This window comes from Oncorhynchus clarkii, chromosome 28 (genome assembly GCF_045791955.1).
Source record: "Oncorhynchus clarkii lewisi isolate Uvic-CL-2024 chromosome 28, UVic_Ocla_1.0, whole genome shotgun sequence".
NCBI lineage: Eukaryota > Metazoa > Chordata > Actinopteri > Salmoniformes > Salmonidae > Oncorhynchus > Oncorhynchus clarkii.
The window spans coordinates 2,557,594-2,585,442 of NC_092174.1; the positions used below are offsets into that span (position 1 = coordinate 2,557,594).

Genomic DNA, 27,849 nt, shown 5'->3' on the forward strand with positions numbered 1-27,849 from the left:
CTCTGGTGGCATCTCAAACACTTGGTGTCAACATTTGGGTATATTTTTGGCAAGCTGTCATTTGAGTAATGGGGATGGTGCAAAACCTTAAACTGAATAAGACCTTCCTTCTGCTAACTGATTAATGGGGAGGAGCACACCTTTTGTTAACTTATAACCAGAGAATGTCCCAAAACCTTGTAGCATGTCCAGGAGAGAGGGTATAGACTCCACAGGGTTAGATGTATAAAAGAAGACTGTCTGCATATAAGGACATCTTGTGAGTTATGTTGCCCCTTAATCCTCTCCTCCACCCGCAGGGCGATAGCAAGAGGTTCAATAGCCATATTAAAGGGGATAAATAGCAACCCTGCCTGACCCCCCTGTGGCAAGGGAAGTAGCTGGAGGTAACATTGTTGGTGCAAACAGAAGCCACTGGGGAAGAGTACAAAATCTTAATCCAGGAAAGGAATGACAGACCAAACCAAATCTCTATATTACTGTAAATAGATATACCCACTCAACCCGGTCAAGGAGAATGCTTTATAAAATTCCATAGGGAAGCCATCAGGCCCAGAGTAGCTTCATCATCACTTATTGAGGCATCAATGTTGGTTTGTTCATCTGAATTGAGACCGGGGATGTCCAGTTTGTCTAGAAATGCATGCATACGAGATGTGTCAGGAAGAGCTTCTGATGAGTAAAGACTAGAGTAGAATTGCTTAAATTGATTGTTGATTTCTTTGGATTGGTAGAAGACTTCTTGCTCCTACTTGAGACGCAGATGTCTCAAGTAGACACCTGGAAATGCAAATGCGCTACGCTAAATGCTAAATGTACTCGTTAAAATTCACATGCAGGGTATTGAATTAAAGCTACACTCGTTGTGAACCTAGCCAACAAGTCAGATTTTTAAAATGCTTTTCGGCGAAAGCATGAGAAGCTATTATCTGATAGCATGCAACACCCCAAAATGCCTGAATGCGACGTAAACAAAGATTTAGCTTAGCCGGCGCTACACAAAACGCAGAAATAAAATATAAAACATTCATTACCTTTGACGAGCTTCTTTCTTGGCACTCCTATATGCCCCATAAACATCACTATTGGGTCTTTTTTTCGTTTAAATCGGTCCATATATACCCAAAATAGCTTTCTATGGAAGCTGTGTGATTCAGGAAAAAACATCGTTTTAAAACGCTGCGTCATTTTTTTAAATTAAAAAAGTCGACGATAAACTTTCACAAAACACTTCGAAATACTTTTGTAATCCAACTTTAGGTATTAGTAAACGTTTATAATCTATCAAAATGATTACAGGGCGATGTATATTCAATAGCTCCTCGTCTTCAAATCAATGGCTGCCAATGTGCACATTCAAAACATCCTGGTGGAGACCGGAAGAAATTGAATCCAGTTAGTTGGATTTACCAAGAAAAAAGTCCCTGGAAAATGACGACAATGGCGACATCGTGTGGAATCTGTAGGAATTGCATGCAGGTCCATAATTAATTTTGTGCCCTTTTAACAACCCATGAAAGTGACGCATGGAAATTATTTTTAGCTTTCAGAGAGCAGTTTTTCTTGCGCTTTTCGATGAAACACACAATCTGTTATAGTCACAGCCGTGATTTAACCAGTTTTAGAAACTTCAGAGTGTTTTCTATCCACACATACTAATCATATGCATATACTATATTCCTGGCATGAGTAGCAGGACGCTGAAAAGTTGCGCGATTTTTAACAGAATGTTCGAAAAAGGAAGGGGTAGACTTAAGAGGATTATTAAATCTCCTACAACACAGATTTCAGGTATTGTGCTGCTAGCAGCGGATTGTTGAAGCTGGTGAGATAACAACTTGCCAGCTTTCTCTTCGTGTTCATAGAATTGCCTCGACTTAAACAGAAGCTGCTCAGTTTGTTTGGTGGAAAGATTGTCAAATTCCGATTGATGTAGCAGTCTCCATTTGTAGAGTTCAGGAGTCGTAGAAGAGATATACAGTGCCTTGCAAAGTATTCATCCCCCTTTGCGTTTTTCCCATTTTCTTGCATTACAACCTGTAATTTAAATGGATTTAATTTGGATTTCATGTAATGGACATACACAAAATAGTCAAAATTGGTGAACTGAAATCAAAAAAAATTGCTAGTTTCCAAAATAATTTAAATAAATGTACAACTGAAAAGTGGTGGGTGCATATGTATTCACCCCCTTTACTATTAAGCCACTAAATAAGATCAGGTGCAACCAACTACCTTCAGAAGTCACATAATTAGTTAACTTTTTATGGCTGCAGGGGCAGTATTGAGTAGCTTGGATGAAAAGGTGCCCATTGTAAACGGCCAGCTAATATATGCATATTATTATTAGTATTGGTAGGAAAACACTCTAAAGTTTCCAAAACTGTCCGAATATTGTCTGAGTATAACAGAACTGATATTGCAGGCGAAACCCTGAGTAAAATCAAAACAGGAAGTGGCCTCTATTTTGAAATCTCCATGTTCCATAGCCTCCCTTTGCTGGATTTAAAGGGATATGAACCAGATTTCTTTACCTATCGCTTCCTCAAAGTGTCAACAGTCTTCAGACGTAGTTTCAGGCTTTTATTTTAAAATGAGCCAGAACGATAACATCGCGTCAAGTGGTCACATGAGTTTGGATAGCTATTGCTTTTCCCTCTCCTACTGTTAAAGACATTTGCGGTTGATATATTATCTATTATCTATTTAAAAAACGTTTGACATGTTTCTGTGGACATTATGGAAACTATTTGAAATCTTCGTCTGCGTTGTCGTGACCGCTCTTTCCTGTGGATTTCTGAACATAACGCGAGAAACAAACGGAGGTATTTGGATATAAAAATCATCTTTATGGAACAAAAGGAACATTTGTTGTGTAACTGGGAGTCTCGTGAGTGAAAACATCTGAAGATCAAAGGTAAACGATTAATTTGATTGCTTTTCTGATTTGTGACCAAGCTTCCTGATGCTAAGTGTACTTAATGTTTTGCAGTACGATCGATAAACTTACACAAACGCTTGGATTGCGTTCGCCGTAAAGCATCATTTCAAAATCTGACACGACAGGTGGATTAACAAAAGGTTAAACTGTGTTTTCCTATATTGCACTTGTAGGAATATTTATTTAATGTAGCGCTATGCTATTCAGCGGTTGTTAATGACACTTATCCAGATAGGGGGATTGCAGCCATAACAAGTTAAATAAAGTCCACCTGTGTGCAATATAAGTGTCACATGATCTGTCACATGATCTCAGTATATGTACCTGTTCTGAGTCTGCCACACCAGTAAGCAAGGGGGACCACCAAGCAAGCGACACCATGAAGCTCTCCAAACAGGTTAGGGACAAGGTTGTGGAGAAGTACAGATCAGGGTTTGGTTATAAAAAAAAATCTGAAACCTTGAACATCCCACGGAGCACCATTAAATCCATTATTGAAAATGGAAAGAATATGGCACCACAACAAACCTGCCAAGAGAGGGCCGCCCACCAAAACCCACGGATCAGGCAAGGAGGGCATTAATCAAAGAGCCCAAATATAAACCTGAAGGAGGTGCAAAGCTCACAGCGGAGATTGGAGTAGGTCTGGAGCTATGCCACTCCAGGACCTTGAGAAGCTTCTTACGGAGCCACTCCTTAGTTGCCCTGGCTGTGTGTTTTGGGTCGTTGTCATGCTGGAAGACCCAGCCACGACCCATCTTCAATGCTCTTACTGAGGGAATGAGGTTGTTGGCCAAGATCTCGCGATACATGGCCCCATCCATCCTCCCCTCAATACGGTGCAGTCGTCCTGTCCCCTTTGAAGAAAAGCATCCCCAAAGAATGATGTTTCCAACTCCATGCTTCATGGTTGGGATGGTGCTCTTGGGGTTGTACTCATCCTTCTTCTTTCTCCAAACACGGCGACTGGAGTTTAGACCAAAAAGCTATATTTTTGTCTCATCAGACCAGATGACCTTCTCCCATTCCTCCTCTGGATCATCCAGGTGGTCATTGGCAAACTTAGGACGGGCCTGCACATGCGCTGGCTTGAGCAGGGGACCTTGCGTGCGCTGCAGGATTTTAATCCATGACGGCGTAGTGTGTTACTAATGGTTTTCTTTGAGACTGTGGTCCCAGCTCTCTTCAGGTCATTGACTAGGTCCTGCCGTGTAGTTCTGGGCTGATCCCTCACCTTCCTCATGATCATTGTTGCCCCACGAGGTGAGATCTTGCATGGAGCCCCAGACCGAGGGTGGTTGACCGTTATCTTGAACTTCTTCCATTTTCTAATAATTGCACCAACAGTTGTTGCCTTCTCACCAAGCTGCTTGCCTATTTTTCCTGTAGGCCATCCCAGCCTTGTGCAGGTCTACAATTTCATCCCTGATGTCCTTACACAGCTTTCTGGTCTTGTCCATTGTGGAAAGGTTGGAGTCTGTTTGATTGAAGATGTGGACAGGTGTCTTTTATATAGGTAACGAATTCAAACAGGTGCAGTTAATACAGGTAATGAGTGGAGAACAGGAGTGCTTCTTAAAGAAAAACTAACAGGTCTGTGAGAGCCGGAATTCTTACTGGTTGGTAGGTGATCAAATACTTATGTCATGCAATAAAATGCAAATTAATTACTTAAAAATCATACAATGTGATTTTCTGGATTTTTGTTTTAGATTCCGTCTCTCACAGTTGAAGTGTATCTATGATAAAAAATTACAGACCTCTACATGCTTTGTAAGTAGGAAAACCTGCAAAATCGGCAGTGTATCAAATACTTGTTCTCCCCACTGTATAAAAAGGAGGTATTGTTATATGTTCCCCCCTCTCCCCCTGACCAAACCCATCCACTTGGGGGGAAAAAATATACAGTTGTAGTCAGAAGTTGACATACACCTTAGCCAAATACATTTAAATTCAGTTTTTCACAATTCCTGAATTTAATCCTTGTGAAATGCCCTGTCTTAAGTCAGTTAGGATCGCCACTTTATTTTAAGAATGTGAAATGTCAGAATAATAGTCAGAATTATTTATTTCAGCTTTTATTTCTTTCCTCACATTCCCAGTGGGTCAGAAGTTTACATAACCTCAGTATTTGGTCGCATTGCCTTTCAATTGTTTAACTTGGGTCAAACGTTTCGGGTAGCCTTCCACAAGCTTCCCACAATAAGTTGGGTGAATTTTGGCCTATTCCTCCTGACAGAGCTGGTGTAACTGAGTCAGGTTTGTAGGCCTCCTTGCTCTTACACGCTTTTTCAGTTCAGCCCACAAATGTTCTACGGGATTGAGGTCAGGGCTTTGTGATGGCCACTCCAATACCTTGACTTTATTGTCCTTAGGCCATTTTGCCACAACTTTGGAAGTATGCTTCGGGTCATTGTCCATTTTGAAGATCCATTTGCGACCAAGCTTTAACTTTAACTGATGTCTTGAGATGTTGCTTCAATATATCCACTTAATTTTCCTTCCTCATGAAGCCATCTATATTGTGAAGTGCACCAGTCCCCCCTGCAGCAAAGCACCCCCACAACATGATGCTTCCACCCCCGTGCTTGAAGGTTAGGATGGTGTTCTTCGGCTTGCAAGCATCCCCTTTTTTCCACGAAACATAAAGATGGTCATTATGGCCAAAAAGTTATATTTTTGTTTCATCAGACCAAATCAAATCAAATGTATTTATATAGCCCTTCGTACATCAGCTGATATCTCAAAGTGCTGTACAGAAACCCAGCCTAAAACCCCAAACAGCAAGCAATGCAGGTGTAGAAGCACGGTGGCTAGGAAAAACTCCCTAGAAAGGCCAAAACCTAGGAAGAAACCTAGAGAGGAACCAGGCTATGTGGGGTGGCCAGTCCTCTTCTGGCTGTGCCGGGTGGAGATTATAACAGAACATGGCCAAGATGTTCAAATGTTAATAAATGACCAGCATGGTCAAATAATAATAAGGCAGAACAGTTGAAACTGGAGCAGCAGCACGGCCAGGTGGACTGGGGACAGCAAGGAGTCATCATGTCAGGTAGTCCTGAGGCATGGTCCTAGGGCTCAGGTCCTCCGAGAGAGATAAAGAAAGAGAGAGAGAGCACACTTAAATTCACACAGGACACCGAATAGGACAGGAGAAGTACTCCAGATATAACAAACTGACCCTACCCCCCCCCCGACACAAACTACTGCAGCATAAATACTGGAGGCTGAGACAGGAGGGGTCAGGAGACACTGTGGCCCCATCCGAGGACACCCCCGGACAGGGCCAAACAGGAAGGATATAACCCCACCCACTTTGCCAAAGCACAGCCCCCACACCACTAGAGGGATATCTTCAACCACCAACTTACCATCCTGAGACAAGGCTGAGTATAGCCCACAAAGATCTCCGCCACGGCACAGCCCAAGGGGGGGTGCCAACCCAGACAGGAAGATCACATCAGTGACTCAACCCACTCAAGTGACGCACCCCTCCTAGGGACGGTATGAAAGAGCCCCAGTATGCCAGTGACTCAGCCCCTGTAATAGGGTTAGAGGCAGAGAATCCCAGTGGAAAGATGGGAACCGGCCAGGCAGAGACAGCAAGGGTGGTTTGTTGCTCCAGAGCAAGGTATGTACGGCGTGTAGGTATGTACGGCAGGACCAAATCAGAAAGATAGGTAGGAGCAAGCCCATGAAATGCTTTGTAGGTTAGCAGTAACACCTTGAAATCTGCCCTTGCTTTGACAGGAAGCCAGTGTAGGGAGGCTAGCACTGGAGTAATATGATCAATTTTTTTGGTTCTAGTCAGGATTCTAGCAGCCGTATTTAGCACTAACTGAAGTTTATTTAGTGCTTTATCCAGGTAGCCGGAAAGTAGAGCATTGCAGTAGTCTAACCTAGAAGTGACAAAAGCATGGATACATTTTTCTGCATAATTTTTTGGACAGAAAGTTTCTGATTTTTCAATGTTACGTAGATGGAAAAAAAGCTGTCCTTGAAATGGTCTTCAAAAGAGAGATCAGGGTCCAGAGTAACGCCGAGGTCCTTCAGAGTTTTAATTGAGACGACTGTACAACCATTAAGATTAATTGTCAGATTCAACAGAAGATCTCTTTGTTTCTCGGGACCTACAACAAGCATCTCTGTTTTGTCCGAGTTTAAAAGTAGAAATTTTGCAGCCATCCACTTCCTTATGTCTGAAACACATGCTTCGAGCGATGGCAATTTTGGGGCTTCACCATGTTTCATTGAAATGTACAGCTGTGTGTCATCCGCATAGCAGTGAAAGTTAACATTATGTTTTCGAATGTCATCCCCAAGAAGTAAAATATATAGTGAAAACAATAGTGGTCCTAAAACGGAACCTTGAGGAACACCAACATTTACAGTTGATTTATCAGAGGACAAACCATTCACAGAGACAAACTGATATCTTTCCGACAGATAAGATCTAAACCAGGCCAGAACTTGTCCGTGTAGACCAATTTGGGTTTCCAATCTCTCAAAGAATGTGGTGATCAATGGTATCAAAAGCAGCACTATAAGGTCTAGGAGCATGAGGACAGATGCAGAGCCTCGGTCTGATGCAATTAAAAGGTCATTTACCACCTTCACAAGACCAGAGGACATTTCTCCAAAAAGTTTGATATTTCTCCCCATGTGCAGTTGCAAACCTTAGCCTGGCTTTTTTATGGTGGTTTTGGAGCAGTGGCTTCTTCCTTGTTGAACAGCCTTTCAGGTTATGTTGCTATAGGACTTGTTTTACTGTGGATATAGATACATTTGTACCTGTTTCCTCCAGCACCTTCACAAGGTCCTTTGCTGTTGTTCTGGGATTGATTTGCCCTTACATCCTTCTCCTGAAGGTAGTATAATTTAACCACTATGGGTCTGGGCAGCTCCCCATTCTTCGGTGTGGACTGTATGCTTCTTTGCGCACGATCAAGGGTGGGGGCATGATCGAGGCCTAGAATTTCCTGTGGCAGTTTGGCTATGGACAGGGTTGGCCGGATTCCGCCTACGGTCTCGAGTCCCTCTCTCACGTCAAAAATTTGACCGTTCCGGCTCTCTGTTCTCGAGGTCCTCAACCTTGGTAGTGAGTTTGACGACATCTGATGACAGCCAGGTGACTTGCTCTTCCAGTGTCACCACTTTGTCAGAGTAATACTTGCCCCATCTTCCAGGCTAGTCAGACGGGTGTCATGTCTCGCCAAGTCTTCGTTAATGGAGTCAATCTTTATGTTGACCTCGGTGGCGAGAATAACTATTTGTGCAGATAGGTCGTTGGATAGTGACTCCACCTTAGCCAGCACAGTCTGTTCAGATTTAATGATAGCCGCCATTACCGTGTCTAGGTCGGGGAGGATCAGAGTCCGTGTCAGGTGAGCCCAAGGCTTCAGCAGAGGCCTGCTCCTTTGTGGCTCGCGGACGTTGTCGTCTCGACATTTTACGATTAAAAGGCCAAAAATGTCAGATTAGTAAATTGGGTTCGATTTCATATGAAATGTTACAAAATGAACACGGTGGGGGAGGTGTTGGTCAAGTATTAATAGTAAATTGTTCGCCCTGGATCGGAGCACCGAGAAAACGCGTCTTCATATGTTGCTGCTCACCAGCATTCTCTTGAGAGTTAAAAAGGTTGGCATTGGATTGTGAGGCATTCTAGGTTGGGTGAACAAAAGGACTTGAGTTCCTGTAAGTTATCACAATCAAACCATGAGTAATTAATCATGAAACATACACCACTGCCTTTCTTCTTCCCGGGTAGTTCTTTATCCCTAAATGAGAACCCAGCTGGCTGTGTGGATGGGGACAGTATATCCGGAGAGAGCCATGATTCCGTGAAGCAGAGTATGTTACAGTCCCTGATGTCTCTGGAAGGCGATCCTCGCCCTGAGCTCGTCTACTTTATTGTCCAGTAACCAAACATTAGTGAGTAATATACTCGGAAGCGGTGGATGGTGTGCACGCCTCCTGAGTTGGACTAGAAGTCCACTCCGAATACCTGTTCTCCGGATCCAATTCAGGACATTGGTATTTCTGGTTGAGTTACCGCCAATTTGTATCCAAAAGTTATTTCTGTCTGTATGTAACAACGGCAAAATATTCTGGGCTAATAATATAAGAAATACGACAGAAAAACACAATTCTTCAAGGTTGCTTAAGATCTAGAAGCAGAGCTGCCATGTCTGTCTGAAGGGCATGTATGTGGTAGGCCTATCTGGCTTACAGTGCATTCGGAAAGTATTCAGACCAATAAACTTTTTCCACATTTTGTTACACTACAGCCTTATTTAAAAATGCATTAAATGATTTTGTTTCCTCAGTCTACACACAATATCCCATAATGACAAAGCAAAAACAACTTTTCAGAAATGTTAGCAAAAAATAAAAGAGTAAAACAATCCAATATCTTTTTTACATAAGTATTCAGACCCTTGCAAAAAGGGGGATGAAAGATCCCAGAAATGTTCCCAAGAGCTTATTTCTCTCAAATTTTCGGCACAAATTAGTTTACATTCCTGTTAGTGAGTGTTTCTCCCTTGTCAAGCTAATCCATCCACCTGGCAGTCTTGGCATATCAAGAAGCTGATTAAACAGCATGATCATTACACAGGTGCAACTTGTGTTAGAGACAGTAAAAGGCCACTCTAAAATGTGCAGTTTTGTCACAGAACATAATGCCACAGATGTCTCAAGTTTTGAGGGAGTGTGCAATTGGCATGCTGACTGCAGGAATATCCTCCAGAGCTCTTCCCGGAGAATTTCATGTTCTCTTTTGTACCATAAGCCGCCTCCAATGTCGTTTTTGGCAGTACCTAAAACCGGCCTCATAACCACAGACCACACCAGCCCACGACCTCCACATCTGGCTTCTTCACCTGTGGGCTCATCTGAGACCAGCCACCCGGACAGCTGATGAAACTGTGGGTTTTGCACTACCTAATAATTTCTGCATAGACCGTCTCAGTGAAGCTCATCTGCATGCTCGTCCTCACCAGGGTCTTTACCTAACTGCAGTTTGGCATCGTAACTGACTTCAGTGGACAAAAGCTCACCTTTGATGGCCACTGGCACACTGGAGAAGTGTGCTCTTTATGGATATATCCCGATTTCAACTGTACCGGGCAGATGGCAGACGTTGGTGGTGGGGGATTATGGTATGTTTTATTTTAACTTTTATTTAACTAGGCAAGTCAGTTAAGAACAAATTCTTATTTACAATGACGGCCTACCCCGGCCAAACCCGGACATTGCTGTGCCAATTGTGTGCCGCCTTATGGGACTCCCAATCACGTCTGGATGTGATACAGCCTGGAATCAAACCAGGAACTGTAGTGACACCTCTTGCACTGAGATGCAGTGCCTTAGACCACTGCAGGCATAAGCTACGGGCAACAAACACAATTATATTTTATAAATGGCAAATAGAGTGCACAGAGATACTGTGACGAGATCCTGAGGCCCAATGACGTGCCATTCATCCGCCGCCATTGCCTCATGTTTCAGCTTGATAATGCACGGCCCCATGTCTCAAGGATCTGTACACAATTCCTGGAAGCTGAAAATGCCCCAGTTCTTCCATGGCCTGCATAATCACCAGAAATGTCCCTCAATGAGCATGTTTGGAGTGCTCTGGATCGATGTATACAACGGCGTGTTCCAGTTTCCGGCAATATCAAGCAACTTTGCGCAGCCATTGAAGAGTGGGACAGCGCTCCACAGGCCACAATCAACAGCCTGATCAACTATGTGAAGGGAATGTGTCGCACTGCATTAGCCAAATGGTGGCCACATCAGTTACTGACTGGTTTTCTGAACCATGCCCTTACCTGGCTTTAAAGGTATATGTGCCTAATGAATGTATTTAATTTGACTGATTTGAACTGTAACTCTGTAAAATCTTTTAAAATGTTTATATTTTTCTTCAGTGTAGCATGGCATTCTATTTGTCTATTTACAAATTTCTAAGGATTTGGCTGTCTAACCAGACACTGACATTCACAGCTTTCTGGGTGAGGTTCTGACTTCAAGTCTCCAGTGGTTGTTGAAGTCCCTTCCATCTATGTAATGTATTACAGGTTATGGACACGTGAAGTCAGGTGGCAGGAGGGGTGGAGTGCATGACAATCCATCCTGGATATGACAGAGTTTGCCTCAACCCATGGGTCCAGCAGGCAGATGTGTAACTACAGGCAGATGTGAGATGCATGAGGATGGCACTATTCTCATACCACACTGCAGTATGACCAATTCAAAGCTTCCTCCAGGAGGAAGCTTTGCATTGGTGAGTAGCCTACAGAGTAATCTAATACTAGTGCAATTTGAACAAAGTGTTTTGATAACTTTCAAATGTAACAATTCCATGTAGAATAAACCATTCTTTACATTGTGCTAATAATAAAATAATAATACATGTCTTTTATATCACCATTTTCATTACAAGTAGGACCTCAAAGTCCCTTTTAAAAACAAAATAAACATAAAATGATTTAACAAAACAAACGTAGGTATCTGGCAGTTCTTGGGCGAAGGTCTTCCACAGCTTTAGATGCTAGGTAGTATCATGAGAGGTGGGAGCATTGATGATACAGCCACAGAGAGAAGTAGAGACATCTGACACACAGGCCCTGGATAACAATGTGTACACTTTAATCTTCTTTTGTCATTCACAGCCGTTACATATACAGCCGTTACACAGCCGTTACATATATCCTTATCAGCATTTTGTTGAGTGGTGCTGGAACTACCTTGCCAAACATGTCAGTCATCATACCTGCCTGTACAACCTGGTCTCAGTGCATTTCGTATTAATATGTGGATGGCCAGCAACCATTCCATATGATGTTACGAATTACATGTTAGGAATTAGCAAACATACAATATTTTACAAATTTGCAAAACGTACACAGATTTAATGGATTTTCTAAATGTACAATATGTTACGAATTTGCAAAGAGTATGATACGAATTCTAGCTAGGTGGCTAACATTAGCTAGCTCGCTAACGTTAGCGAGGGTTAGGGGTTAAGTTTAGGAATTAGGTTAAAGCATTAAGGTTAGGGGAAGGATTAGCTAAAAGGTTTAAGGTTAGGGTTAGCTAACATGCTAAGTAGTTACAAAGTAGCTAAAAAAAGTAAGCAGTTGAAAAGTTGCAAAAGTTGTCCTTGATGACCTTTGGGTTGCTATACATTTGTGTTAAACGACCACCAAACCACCCTGGCCAACCAACCTTTTTTCATTTTTTTAAAACTATTTTAAGCAGTAAAATGAGATAAAAACATAATAATACACCTTATGGAACAGCGGGGACTGTGAAGCAACACGAACATTGGCACAGACACATGCACACACACATGGATTTTGTGTTGTAGACATGTGGTAGTAGAGTAGGGGCCTGGGGGCACACACTTAATGTGTTGTGAATGTATTTTATTGTTTTTAAAATTGTATAACTGCTTTTATTTAGCTGGATCCCAGGAAGAATAGCTGCTGCCTTGGCAGGAACTAATGGAGATCCATAATAAATTGAAATAGAAATCTGTGTTACCTAACCACACCAAACGTAAAATATACTAAATGGAGTGTCTTGGTTTTACGTACAGAATAGAACATTAGGCTATATTCAGAATACAACACTATCAACAAGGCAGGACCTACAGGCTCTAGTTTTGTCACACGTGGACTAATAACGTAAAATGAGCAAGAAAAAGACCATTCTTGAACATGGGGTGAGACATTGTTAGTAATTTGTAAATAAAGCCAGTTTGTTTTTTAGAATTATTTATTTCTGTTTTTAGAGGAAGAGAAACCAAAAACCTACAGTGGGTCTCCCAGTCGAGGTCAGCACAGGTATTGAACTAGCATCTGTAGCAATACAGCTTGTACTGATATGCAGTGTCTAAGACCATTGCACCACTCAGGCGCTGTATAATGTGACCGGTCGGGAGTGGGCTACACTACTACAGTAAGAGCAAAATAACCCTATCAAAATAAAATAGTAAAAACCTCAGTGTAACAACAGTTTTAGTAAGTAATACTGAAGTTGTGCACAATTATCAGTTTATATGTAGGTTTATGTCGCCCATTCATTGTCAGTTAGAGACACAGTAGGACCCAAAAGCATAATCAGTGCTCTAACTCCCCCTTGCGCTGGTCTGGAGCAATGAAATGGTGACGTAGGGTACCGTACTAAACCACAAATGACATCTAAGTCCCGTGGTGTAAGCTTGCAAATTTTAAAGGAGGAACCACAGTAGCTAGCCAACTACAGCTAAGTTACAGTCACGTCACACAACAGTAGCTGCATTTGCATTTGTTTAAGCTGTTTTCCAGTGACATTTATTTGAAACATACATAACAATGAGCTAATGAGGCGCGATTTCACCTGGCATAGAAAATGTGTTCTCTCATCAGGACACTGTTGTTCAGAGGAGCTAGCCAACAACACAGCTAGCACAATCACTTTAAACTGAAGTTGGAAAGCCTGACAAGGTTCAACACATCTCTGCTGTTGAAAACTAAATGTTATTTTAAAAGAAATGTGAGGTAATGTTTAGATGCTTTTTATAGTGGGGATCAAGTTTATAAATTGCCTGGCTGACAGTAGATTGCGCAATCTGATGGAACAGAGTAAATAGGAATTTTATCATCATAGATTTAACCGGTGGTAACTTGTGGAATAGACACCGGCTGGAATGCGGTTTTAATGAAATCAGCATTCAAGATTAGAACCACCCGTTGTATATGTAGTAACAGTGACTGGTATAATTCACCTCTGTGTCTCAGTGTAACGTCTGCTTCCAACTCACACTCAAACATGTAGATCCCCTGAACACAGTTCACTATCCAGCCCACTTTCCAGCTTACACTCTCAAAAACATAGATCCCCTGAACGCAGCTCACTCTCCAGATCCCAATCACCTGTTTTCTGATCACCTGTTCACACACCTATATGTCATCATCACACACTATTTAGTTCAGTTCTTTGCACCCCATCACTGTGAGGTATTGTTTGTTATGTGACACACTTCTAGTCGGAGCGGTGGTTGTCCCGTAATGTTTTTAATGTCAAATGTTTTTTTTGTACTGTATGTGTGTTTATAGTTTTGTTTAATGTTGTGTTAGTGTATGTAAGTTGTTTTGTCTGAAACGTTGTTCCCCCTGCTGCTATTGGACCAGGTCGGTCTTGGTAAAGAGATATTATCTCAATGAGAAAAACCTGTATAAATAAAGGTAACATTTTAAAAAATGTAATCCTCCCTTGTATGATTGTTTTGGCCTGCCTCACTAACAGCCTATTCCCTGCCTGTACTTTAGCCTATTGGACTTCCTGTTATCAACCTATTGCCTGATCTCCCGGATGACGTTACTAGCCTTTTCTCTGTCTGTACTGTTGTTTTTCTGGACCCCCTGTGTATATGACCTTCTGCCTTCCCCTGGACCCAGCTACCTGCTTCCCCCTGTGGTCCTTTACCAAGAAACACCTGCTGTACCCTGCGCTTGAAACCAGCTCTCTCTCTCCCCTCGTGTTCATTAAACTCTGGAGAGTTTCCCGAACCATGTCTGCAGCATGGATGCCGCTGTGTTCTAGTAAAGGAGGTCCGACCTGATTCCCAATGTTAAAATATGGTTCTGGAGGGGGGTTTTAAAATGTTCACCGCCAGGGAAAATATTTTTCCCTTGCCGAGTTTAAAATAGCCAAGTAAATGGTATACAATAATGTTGTGTGCTGTTAATGCTAAAGTAATGCTTTGAATTTAAAAACCGGATCAGTATATCGAAACTTTATATTATTATTGTTTGTATTTCAAATTGATGTTTGGCATTCTCTTAGAACAGAGAATTGAACTGGCCACTCCCCTTATAGTCTCGCTGTGACGTCCGTTCCTGTCAGCTGATTTGTGGTTTATGTACGTTCTCTTCGTGCACTTTAGACCACAGGTCTTTTTTTAAGTTGAGTCTTTATTGGTCAGTCTGTTTTTTCATTACAGTTAATTATCAATTTTGCCTATTTTAAAGCACTTTGATTTATTTTTTTGTCATAATTAGCATTTAGCAAATTTGAGGAATAGGTTCACTTGTAAATGTCCCAGCCTGGTAAATGGTTGAGTGTACCCCAGGTGACCTCAGTCACACAATTGTCCTCAATTAACAGTGTGTAAAACAAGTACCATACCAAACTCAGCACCATAACACTCCTGGCCACACTACAATACAGTGCCTTGCGAAAGTATTCGGCCCCCTTGAACTTTGCGACCTTTTGCCACATTTCAGGCTTCAAACATAAAGATATAAAACTGTATTTTTTTGTGAAGAATCAACAACAAGTGGGACACAATCATGAAGTGGAACGACATTTATTGGATATTGAAAACTTTTTTAACAAATCAAAAACTGAAAAATTGGGCGTGCAAAATTATTCAGCCCCCTTAAGTTAATACTTTGTAGCGCCACCTTTTGCTGCGATTACAGCTGTAAGTCGCTTGGGGTATGTCTCTATCAGTTTTGCACATTTCCCATTCCTCCTTGCAAAACAGCTCGAGCTCAGTGAGGTTGGATGGAGAGCATTTGTGAACAGCAGTTTTCAGTTCTTTCCACAGATTCTCGATTGGATTCAGGTCTGGACTTTGACTTGGCCATTCTAACACCTGGATATGTTTATTTTTGAACCATTCCATTGTAGATTTTGCTTTATGTTTTGGATCATTGTCTTGTTGGAAGACAAATCTCGGTCCCAGTCTCAGGTCTTTTGCAGACTCCATCAGGTTTTCTTCCAGAATGGTCCTGTATTTGGCTCCATCCATCTTCCCTGTCCCTGCTGAAGAAAAGCAGGCCCAAACCATGATGCTGCCACCACCATGTTTGACAGTGGGGATGGTGTGTTCAGGGTGATGAGCTGTGTTGCTTTTACGCCAAACATAACGTTTTGCATTGTTGCCAAAAAGGTCAATTTTGGTTTCATCTGACCAGAGCACCTTCTTCCACATGTTTGGTGTGTCTCCCAGGTGGCTTGTGGCAAACTTTAAACAACACTTTTTATGGATATCTTTAAGAAATGGCTTTCTTCTTGCCACTCTTCCATAAAGGCCAGATTTGTGCAATATACGACTGATTGTTGTCCTATGGACAGAGTCTCCCACCTCAGCTGTAGATCTCTGCAGTTCATCCAGAGTGATCATGGGCCTCTTGGCTGCATCTCTGATCAGTCTTCTCCTTGTATGAGCTGAAAGTTTAGAGGGACGGCCAAATCTTGGTAGATTTGCAGTGGTCTGATACTCCTTCCATTTCAATATTATTGCTTGCACAGTGCTCCTTGGGATGTTTAAAGCTTGGGAAATCTTTTTGTATCCAAATCCGGCTTTAAACTTCTTCACAACAGTATCTCGGACCTGCCTGGTGTGTTCCTTGTTCTTCATGATGCTCTCTGCGCTTTTAACGGACCTCTGAGACTATCACAGTGCAGGTGCATTTATACGGAGACTTGATTACACACAGGTGGATTGTACTTATCATCATTAGTCATTTTAGGTCAATATTGGATCATTCAGAGATCCTCACTGAGCTTCTGGGGGAGAGTTTGCTGCACTGAAACTAAAGGGGCTGAATAATTTTGCACGCCCAATTTTTCAGTTTTAGATTTGTTAAAAAAGTTTGAAATATCCAATAAATGTCGTTCCACTTCATGATTGAGTCCCACTTGTTGTTGATTCTTCACAAAAAAATACAGTTTTATATCTTTATGTTTGAAGCCTGAAATGTGGCAAAAGGTCGCATAGTTCAAGGGGGGCGAATACTTTCGCAAGGCACTGTACATTATTTGGATTCACAATAGGCCTACAGTAACATCAAATTGATAAAACCCCACACGATACAGTGTAAATCACAAGGAAAACAAATGAAATACCCTATGGTAAAAGTTGTCAGTCAGTTTAGTCTGTCACTAAAACTCCAGTTGAGAAAAACAGCAGAGAACAACGGAGACTTGGCTTTTAATGGTAATCCTATGAATTGTTATTGGATCCGGTCATATCATGCCAAGTCCTGAGTAACTTTTTGGGGCTGTAGCATCATGTACAAGGGTCCTCGGAGGGGACGACTCAGTTTGAGCTCTCCAGTGGACTCTTGCACAGCAAGAACTCAGAACTCGTGAAGGTGCTTGTCCCAGTGTTTGTGCTGGGTCCCTACAACCATCGTCTTCAAGGTTCGATGTACCCTCTCTTTGAGGTTGGTCTGTGAGTGATAGTCCGTGGTCAACTTCTGTTTCAGGAATTGGTCAGACAGGATGTAATTAGGCACTCCCTAGTGTGTCAGGATCTCTTTCGTGAGGATGTTAGAGATTGTCCTCGCTGTGGCGCGGCGAAGGACAAATAGCTCCACAACAAAAACAAAAACAAGCATGTAAACATTCTGATTCGAGCTTCTAGGAATTGGACCCATCAAATATACTCCTTAACATTTACAAAGGTAGGGTAAACACTGTTTGCTGCAACTTGCCGGCAGACTTCTGTTTTGTACATTTGACAAACCTGACAGTTTCGGGTGTGTGACTTTACATCCAGGTTCTGATTTGGACAGTACAGTAGTGTTTGCAACCACTTGTAGGTTTTGAACTTGCCGGAATGACCAGCTAACGGGTCTTCATGGAAATGTTGCAGCATGTTCTACATCTTCCAGGATGATCTGGTACAGAGCCTGTACTTCTGGATCATCCTTTTGGGCCTTCCACATGGCCTCATCAGAGATGGGGAAGGCAGTTTTGGGTGAGCTCTGTCAATCTGGACACCACTGAAGTACATTAAATCTATTCCCAACATGACAGGAAAAGCAAGGGTCTTGGAAGGCAGAATAACAGAAGGAATCCTATAGGAGTGGTTAAACAGGCGGCACTCAACTTCACTCCATCCGTGTGGTCATTTAGCCTCATCATCAGCCAGATACAATGGACCTTCTGTCCAAGGCTTCATGTTGTCTTGTGGACCGTTCTCACCTCCTTCCATAGCTTGTCATTGATGACCCGGTGTCCATGATGGCTCTTCCTGTCCAAGGGCCTATGGTCAGAGGTAACACCAACTGGTGTGGTACTCCCACATTAATAAACAATTTAGTAGTCATTAGTAAAGTATTTTTGCAGTACCTAATCAAATACTTTTTTTTCTTATTGTGACCAGTGTAATTTTAACCTTTGTTTAACTAGGCAAGGTAGTTAAGAACAAATTCTTATTTTACTACCCCAGCCAAACCTTCCCCTAACCTATGACTCCCGATCACAACCGGTTGTGATACTGCTCAGGATCAAACCAGGGTCTGTAGTGATGCCTCTAGCATTTAAATGCAATGCCTAAGACTGCTGCGCCAGTCGGGAGCCCGTACGCACATATGCTGCAGCAATGGTGCCTTCTTCAGTGTTGGAAGTAAATGCTCATATGCTCCAACAAATACCTTTATTGGTTAAAAACATTTTGATCGCACGTAGATCAACATCAGAAGCCTGTATTGTCGACCAACAATGAGTGTGTACTTCATCATTACATGGATTTTTATAACCCATGAAAAGTGATGTGTGTTACAACTAATAAGCCTGTTGAGCCATGTTCAATGTTCTTCTCTATGTCTCCCTCAGGTGGTGGCCCAGGCAGTGTTGTTCATGTGTATGAACACGGCTGGGATCTTTATCAGCTACTTGTCGGACCGTGCCCAGCGCCAGGCCTTCCTGGAGACCAGGAGGTGCATCGAGGCCAGGCTCCGTCTGGAGACAGAGAACCAGAGACAGGTAAAACCATTGGTCTTGGTCCACCGAAAGGATTATGTATGTAACAAATGACTGAAAGAAAACAGTCACTGTAAGACATACAACCATACAGTCTTAGAAGAAAAGGCGCTACCTAGAACCTTAAAAGGTTCTTCGGCTGTCCCCATAGGAGAACCTTTTGAAGAAACCTTTTGGGTTAACCTATCTCCAGGAGTGAGAAGTATACTTCTTTTGTCTATCTGTTGTCGTCTAGTACTGTCTTTCTGCTAGCTAGGGAAATCTACTTTACGTGCTGCCTGCCTTCCAAGTAGCCTACTTGGTGGGTGAACTGCTGACTGCTCATAATTTGCAGATGATTGTTGACACATTAACCAGGATTAAGGGGCAGGGCAATTTAAGTTCTGAACATATATTCATTTTACAGACCCCATATGTTTTACATGGTTTATCTTGCTATTAGTCCCACCCTTGAGCTCCATTCAACCTCTCCCATCTATCTCTCAACATCATCCATTTTGGATTTGTATTTGCCATATATCTTTCAACTGTGCTGTGATGCTTCACAAACAAATTGAATCGTTCTATTCTCATAGCTATTACAGATTGTAAATAAAAAATACTTTTTTTGCTGAAACAATTATTATATTATTGATTGATTGACTATAGCTTTTCAAATCACCCAGTATTGCTGTCTGCAGCGTTAGTTCTAGGCAAATGTTGCAATTCTTCAGCCATTCCTGGACCTGTGACCAAAAACGAGCTACATATGAACAATACCAAAATAAATGATCTAATGACTCTGCCTCCTCACAGCAGAATCTGCAGAGCTTGGAAGATTGTATCCCCCATGTATATAACATTATATTAGTTGCAAGAATTTTGTATAGTAATTTAAATTGAAAAATGTGAAGTTTTGCGTCCGGCGTTGTTTTGCGTATTAATTCATAAACCATGTGCCATGGAATGGGTACATCGAAAATCTCTTCCCAACTATTTAGCAATTTATATGGCACAGCTGTCAGTTTTTTGGTCCTTAAATTAAATTGGTATATGTTTTTATTTATCACACTTTTCTTTTCAATGTATGACTGTTGTTGTCTTCGTAATCAGTGGCTGTATTGGAGGGGGAGTGGTTTATCCTCTCTTAGGCAATCAGCAATTAGTACTGGGAGGTGTGCTCTTCACCTCTGCAAGACAATTAGCAATTAGTGTTAGTTCTTCTGTCTCCCCTGTTTTCTCAGCGGCAGTCTCGTCGCAAAACTAAAACCGTCGCCAAAACAAAGACGGTTCTGTGGAGTTGTTTGAGGAAGGAAAGAGAGGAAGGCTCCACTCCAGTCTCTCACTTGAGTATCTTACCTAGTTATTTTCAGATGATCTCATTTTGCTCTTTTGTAGCTTTGGCATCTACACTGCCTTCAAAAAGTATTCATACCTTTGACTTTTTTCACATTTTGTTGTGTAACAGCCTGAATTTTAAATGGGTTAATTTGCAAATGTTGTATTTAATATTTTTGTCACTGGCCTACACACAATACCTCATATCAAAGTGGAATTATGTTTTTTGTAATGTTAATGAAAAGCTGAAATGTCTTAAGTATTCAACCCCTTTTGTTATGGCAAGCCTAAATAAGTTCAGGGGTAAAAATGTGCTTAACAAGTCACATGGACTGTGTTTAACATCTTCTGAATGACTGACTACCTCATCTTTGTAACCCCACACATACAATTATCTATTGGGTCCCTCATCGAGCAGTGACCAAGGAGGTTTTCCAATGCTTTGGAAAGAAGGGCACCTGTTCTTATATAATGGCGCCAGAAGGAAAGCAGTCCATTTTACGGGCTCCTGATCATTTGTGCTATTTTGTGTATTTTTGGGCGGTGATCTTAACTTTTCTTGTACGTAATGTTTCCGCCATCGTTTCCTATGACTGAAAAGAGCTTCTGAACAACGGAACAGCTATCACTGACTTCCATTTGGATGAGAATTTCAACTTCAATGAGTCGGAGGCAAAAGACTAGCATCCAGACCAGGCCCAAATTGATTATCCCGGACCAGGCCCAAATCACTGAAACTATAGAGCCTGGCTTGCGGGATACCTGATGAGACTACGTCGGAGAGTGGATAAATCGCCTTTACCCTCCATTCTATTGACAAACGTGCAATCACTGGAGAATAAAATGGATGAGCTCCGTTCAAGACTTTTCTATCAATGTGATCTGAAGAACTGTTATATCTTATGTTTCTCCGAGTCGTGGCTAAACAAGGACATGGTACATATAAATCTAGCTGGTTTTTCTATACATCTGCATGACAGAACGGCTGCGTCGTGGAAGTTCAGAGGAGGGGGTGTGTCTTTTTTATTAACAACAACTGGTGCACAATCTCTAATATTAAGGAAATCTTGAGGTTCTGATCGCCTGAGTTGGAATACCTCATGATAAGATGTAGAACACGCTATTTACCAAGAGAGTTTCGTAGCTGTCTATTTACCACCACAAACCGATGCTTGCACTACAACCATGCTCAACGAGCTGTATAGGGCCATAAGCAAACAAGAAAATGCTCACCCAGAGACTTCTAGTGACTTTAATGCAGGAAAACTGTTTTACCTCATTTCTACCAGCATGTCACTTGTGCAACTAGAGACAAAAAATCTCTAGATAACCTTTACTCCACACAGAGATGCATACAAAGCTCGCCTCCATTTGGCAAATCTGACCATTACTCTATCCTCCTGATGCCTGCTTACAAGCAAAAACTTAAACAGGAAGTATCAGTGACGCATATATCAGTACATTCACACACTGTCTGTTTTTCTTAGAGGCAACAGAATAGGAGTCTTAGAACTCTCATGTGACTGAGATTTAACGCTGACAGTCGATTTACGATGGCTTGGTGATAAGACAACATTCCATTCCATGATTAGTGCCTGTCTGTCAGTGCAAGGGAGACCAAATCTACAGTTTATTTATCCTATATGGCAGATGAATACTGGACTCCATCATTCTGAGGGAAGGGCTTAGTATCCTATGTTGCATTAGTATTTTTGTATAAACAAGAAGTAATTGAACTAGAGACATATATTTGGCGCCATGTAAATGTTGATGTCTGTTGCATGAGAACACAATGTACCTTTGTATAATTTCACGTATCTGTTGTTCATCACAAGGACCCAGGAATACTATAAAGAGTTCTGTTTTATTTGGGCTTTAACTCCACACCATTGGGTGACCGTTAACACTCCATTACTGCAGGAATGAATAAAGTTACATTGTTTTGAAGAAATGTCAAAGTCTCTCCTTTGATTAGAATAATTACAACGACATAAGCTTCCCAGTAAAGCATTAAAAACAATCAAGCAACCCAGAAAAGTGCTAAAAATAGCCCATATGTAGCCTAAGAAATAAGGTTCATGAGGTCAATAACTTGCTTGCAGCAGACATTCATATTCTGACTATCTCTTAAACTCACTCAGATAATACTTTCGATGATACAGTGGTAGCAATACATGGTTATAACATCTAACGAAAAGACATAAATGCCAACAAGGGCGGTGTTGCAGTCTATATTCAGAACCACATTCCTGTAAAGCTGAGAGAGGATCTCATGTTAAATACTGTTGAAGTAATATGGCTACAGGTTCAAGCTCATTCTTGTGGGATACTGCTATAGACTACCAAGTGCTAACAGTCAGTATCTGTGAAATGCTTGATAATGTACAGTATGTGATATCAACAGAGAAGTATATTTTCTGGGTGATTTTAAATATTGACTGGCTTTCATAAAGCTGCTCACTCAAGAAAAAAATTCAAACTGTAACCAGTGCCTGCAACCTGTTTCAGGTTATCAGTCAACCTACCAGGGTAGTTGGAGGAATTAAATCAACATGTATTGATCACATCTTTACTGATGTTGCAGAAATGTGCTTTTAAGCAGTGATCACAATAGGATTGCACATTTTGGGGACTATTCAGAGGTGGAAACTTTATGTGGGAATTAACGGAAATATATGCAATATATTGGATATATATATCAAATGGAGAAAGAAACATAAACCTTTTACCTTATCATAAGTCGACATCATTTCAAAGATTAAATCCTTCCAATAGAAAAAAATTAAGATTTTAGTTACGAATTGAAGTTTAATTAAATGAGTTGACTCTTCACATGTGATGATTTCATTGAACAACAAAAGAAAGGGATAATGAATGATCCCCAATGATCCATCGCATCCCCCAAAAATGTTTTCAACATACATCTGTAAAATGATACTAAAGCTTTGGTTGTCTTCCTCTCAGCCTTTCATGTCTTCTCCCTAGACCTCCTCAATGTCCACCTCTTGAACATCAGACTCTGAAGCCTCATCTTCAATGTCACTTTCCAGCCTTGTTGAGGATGGCTTGTTGTCAGGCTCAAAAAGCCTCAAATTTGCCTGAATGGCTACCCATTTTTCAACCCTTGTATTGGTCAGCCTGTTGCGTGCTTTGGTGTGTGTGTTCCCAAACAAGGACCAGTTGCACTCTGAGGTGGCTGATGTTGGTGGGATTTGGAGGCAACAGGGGAAAGAGCCTCAGATCCACAAAGTCCCTTCCACCAGGTGGCTGATGAGCTATGTTGGCACAACTTCCATATTGCATCTCCATCCCAAAGCCCTTGCTTGGAAGTGTTTTTCGCCAGACTGCCAAGAACCTTGCCCTCATCCAGGTTAAGGTGGCGAGACATGATAGTGATGACACCATAGGCCTTGTTGATCTCTGCCACAGACAGGATGCTCTTGCCAGCATACTTGGGGTCCAACATATGGGCTTCAGGCAGAAGTCGTCATGCTTTTTGATGTATTTCAGTACTGCAGTTTCATCTGCTTGGAGCAACAGTGAAGTGGGCAGGGCAGTACGGATTTCTTATTTTACATCTGCAAGCAGAGTCTGAACATCAGACAGGATGGCATTGTCTCCCTCAATCCGTGCAATGGCTACTGCTATAGGTTTCAGGCTGCTTACCAATCTCTCACCAAATACATCATGCAGGAGGATCCTCTTGATGGGGCTGTCCATATCGGCAGAATGTGATATGGCCAGAGACACCTTCCCCTCCAGGAGAATGTCAAACATGATGACAACACCACCCCAATGGGTGTTGATGGACAGCTTCAATTTGGTGCTCTTATTCTTCTCACTTTGCTTGGTAAGGTAGACTGCTGCTATAACTTGATTACCCTTGGCTTTCATGTAGAGTGTATGCATTGTTTTCAGTGCCATGATGTCCTTGAGGAGCAGATTAAATGCAAGAGAAGCACAGCCAATGGGTGTGATGTGAGGGTAGGACTCCTCCACTTTAGACCAAGCAGCCTTCATGTTCGCAGCATTGTCACCAGTGCAAATACCTTCTGTGGTCCAAGGTCATTGACTGCCTTCAGCTCATCTGCAATGTAGAGACTGGTGTGTCTGTTGTCCCTTGTGTCTGTGCTCCTGTAGAATACTGGTTGAGGGATGGAGATGATGTAGTTAATTATTCCTTTCTGACAAACATTCGATCACCCATCAGAGATGATTGCAATACAGTCTGCTTTCTCTATGATTTTCTTGACCTTCACTTGAACTCTGTTAAACTCTGCACTCAGCAAATGTGTAGATAAGGCATGTCTGGTTGGAGGGCTGTATGCTGGGCGAAGAACATTCAGAAATATTTTCCAACACACATTGCCTGTGAGCATCAGATGTGAACCAGTTTCATACACAGATCGAGCATGACATTCATCAGCATTTCTCTGAATCCGTTCCTCCATTGAGTCATAAATCGTCTGATTCCAGGAGGACCATGGGCTGTTGCTATCAATAAAGTGTCTGATTCTTCATTTTCACCTCAAATAGAAGTAGAGGGACTTTTGTCAGAGGTTGCTTGTTGTGAGCGCTGAGGGAACTTTATGCACTTGGCCAGATGATTCTGCATCTTTGTTGCATTCTTCACATATCATTTGGCACAGTATTTGCAAATGTACACAGCTTTTCCTTATACATTAGCTGCAGTGAAATGTCTCCACACATCAGATACTGCCCATGGCATTTTCCTGTAAAGATTAGAAAAAAATCTGTAAAAAATAAACAAATACAATTCCATGTACAGATAAATAGTTAAGCAGTTAGAATAATCAACTTCATTGTATGAAACTTTTAAAAATAAAACATGTATGGAAACAGGTGAGTTAACGCTCCTCAGTTAGCAAAAACGAACTAGCAGAAATTGTTAACAAGTTAGAAATGATTTAAACACACTTTGTTGTAGGCTACTATTTACTAGTTAACAGAAAATCATGTAATGTCCGATTAAAATATATTCACCCCACCAGTATTGTAATCAAAACTTAACTGAAAGCATGTAGTCCTTGGCTCAGACAGTGTAGTAGTGTGGGCTCAATAGCATTGAGCATATTGATAGCCTAGCATAGCATTAAGCCTAGCATTCAGCAGGCAACATTTTCACAAAAACAAGACAAGCATTCAAATAAAATAATTTACCTTTGAAGAACTTCGGATGTTTTCAATGAGGAGACTCTCAGTTAGATAGCAAATGTTCAGTTTTTCCAAAAATATTATTTGTGTAGGAGAAATCGCTCCGTTTTGTTCATCACGTTTGGCTGAGAAAAAAAAACGAAAATTCAGTCATTACAACTGCAAACTTTTTTCCAAATTAACTCCATAATATTGACAGAAACATGGCAAACGTTGTTTAGAATCAATCCTCAAGGTGTTTTTCACATATCTATTCGATGATAAATCACGCGTGGCTGTTTGGTTTCTCCTCTGAACCAAATGATAAAATGCACGCACCTGGAGATTACGCAATAGTTTCGACGGAGGACACCCAGCGGACACCTGGTAAATGTAGTCTCTTATGGTCAATCTTCCAATGATATGCCTACAAATACGTCACAATGCTGCAAACACCTTGGGGAAACGACAGAAAGTGTAGGCTCATTCCTTGCGCATTCACAGCCATATAAGGAGACATTGGAACAAAGCGCATTCAAAATCTGGGTCATTTCCTGTTTGAAATTTCATCTTGGTTTCGCCTGTAGCATCAGTTCTGGGCACTCACAGGCAATATCTTTGCAGATTTGGAAACGTCAGAGTGTATTCTTTATATATATATGAGTGTGCTTGAATAAATACATATTTCACATTCATTTGTTTGCATATGTTTTTTTCCGGAGATAAAGTTTCTTAAGGAACACTTTTAGACAAGGTTTGTCTATGTCGAAAATTGGTTACCGTTGACATAATTCTGCTGTTGAAATGTCACCCTCGAAACAACAGTTAACTCCAAGCCTTGCTATTCAAGGAGACATGGGGGTGTCCAGTGAAATGTGAAATAAGACAAAGGCATGAAATTATTAGGTTAGGGTACCGATATTCCAGAAGTGTTTTCGACTGGGATATAAAACACATAACTATCCATGGACAAATAAACGCAATAACATATTTAAAGTGGTAATCAGTGAGTCGTTCATGACCCCAGGCTTCCCTCCGCTTCTTGTGTTGTTTATTTATAAACAGTCTATGGTTGTGGGAGAGTGCATAGATGCGAGAGAGAGCGCTTGGGCATGAGGGAGAGAGCTTGAATGTAAACAACAGAGTAGTCAGCTGCTAGCTAGTCGTAGCAGGGACAATGTTTTCAGAAAGGTTCTACTGAACAAGCATCATCATTAGTATTGGATCTGGATCAACTCGAACCAAAAAGAGGTCAGTGTTGGGTTTCGTTACAAATGAAATAACAAAAGAGGTGCGTCCTGGGGGGTCGCAGTCGACTCGCTGATTCCAGGATTTCAGATGCAATGTGAACATGATCAAATGCAAGTTAACCCTTGGCTACAACAGAAATTCAGAATATAACCAGATCAAAAACACCTATGATCCAGAACCTTGTGTCACCTAACAAGAAATAAAATATGTGTGTCAGCCCAGACATAATATACACCCCTAGAGGCAGGTATAGCCCCATGAACACAGGGATTTTAGGATTAGTGTAGGGTAAAGAGGCCAACAACATCTTATAATAAAGCTATGGCTGACATGTGGTCCAGGTAAGACATAGCAGCGTAGATAGATGGATCTAGGTGTGTAAAGACCTCTATAGATTTAATCTGAACTAACTGTTTAAAGGCCCACTGTCATCACCTGATCACCCCATTCAAATGACCTCACATGTACACCACCGACCACCATCTAAATCAAAATAAGGTTCAGGTGTACAGCAAGGGGTTTGGGGATGGGGATGGTCTGCTCTGTGTTTCAATAGGCTATAATCATATCACTCCTAAACCAATAATTTGTTTGCAAGTTGTGATGTCACATTTTGTGACGAGCCTTTGGCAAATTGAATGGGGTGATCATGTGATGACGGTGGGCCTTTAATGAAAAATGTACTCTCAAAAGTAAGACCATGTTTACAGAGCAAAGTAAACCTATGAAAATGGTCTGGCATTGTAGGCCCTCTGCACAGCATTAGATCAATTTCCATTCATTCGCTATGCCAGCCAAACAGAGTTTAAGCTGTCCATGTGTATGTTCCTGTCATCAGTCTTTGTGTGTGGCCTGGTACATGGAGAAAGTGCTGCATCAGTTTTGGTGTTGGGACTGGGAGGCAGGCAGGGAGGTCGCCCCCTAGTTGCTTGATAGTGGAGGAGAGGGGTCTTTAGAGAGGTCCAGCAGCAGGGGTCTTGGTCCATCAGGGCCTTTAAAGTTAATCTAGAGATGTATTCCAACAGATAAGTCAGAAGAAATATAATTGTTACTATGAGGGGCAAAGAATTATGTAGTGCAAAAACTAAATAAAACTGCTTCTTTCAAATTATGTCATTGTAATGTACTTGGTGTAAAATGGTTTGTATGTATGTGGGTTGTTATTAATACAGTCTTCTATAGATATAAATCAACATAATTTGCATTGTGTTGTGAAATATGCACTTTCAAGGACAATTTGTAAGGTCACAGATCTTGCAATCTGAGTACAACAGAACAAATACGGTTGTGCATCTCCTCCCTCAATGGTTTAGAGAAAGGACATAGGATGGTTTACAATATACTGTAAATACACTTAGAAGTACCTGTTTATATTCAATGACAACATTTGTCTTGCATCCCATGTCCTTGCCTAC

At 41.5% G+C, this 27,849-nt stretch overlaps 1 protein-coding gene across 3 annotated transcripts in view; it reads left to right on the forward strand.

The window, feature by feature from the left end:
- Window positions 1-27,849, forward strand: part of LOC139386623 (adenylate cyclase 8 (brain)) — a 265,143-nt gene that overhangs the window by 64,541 nt on the left and 172,753 nt on the right. Inside the window, exons 1-2 of one of the 3 annotated variants that reach the window (XM_071132353.1) lie at window positions 2,572-2,917; window positions 18,566-18,715. In XM_071132353.1, coding sequence (XP_070988454.1) covers window positions 18,590-18,715 — 126 coding nt within the window. In that variant the 5' untranslated portion in view covers window positions 2,572-2,917; window positions 18,566-18,589. Of the gene's footprint in view, window positions 1-2,571; window positions 2,918-18,565; window positions 18,716-27,849 lie in introns of those variants that run through there. The other 2 variants (XM_071132354.1, XM_071132352.1) reach the window with 2 other exon arrangements.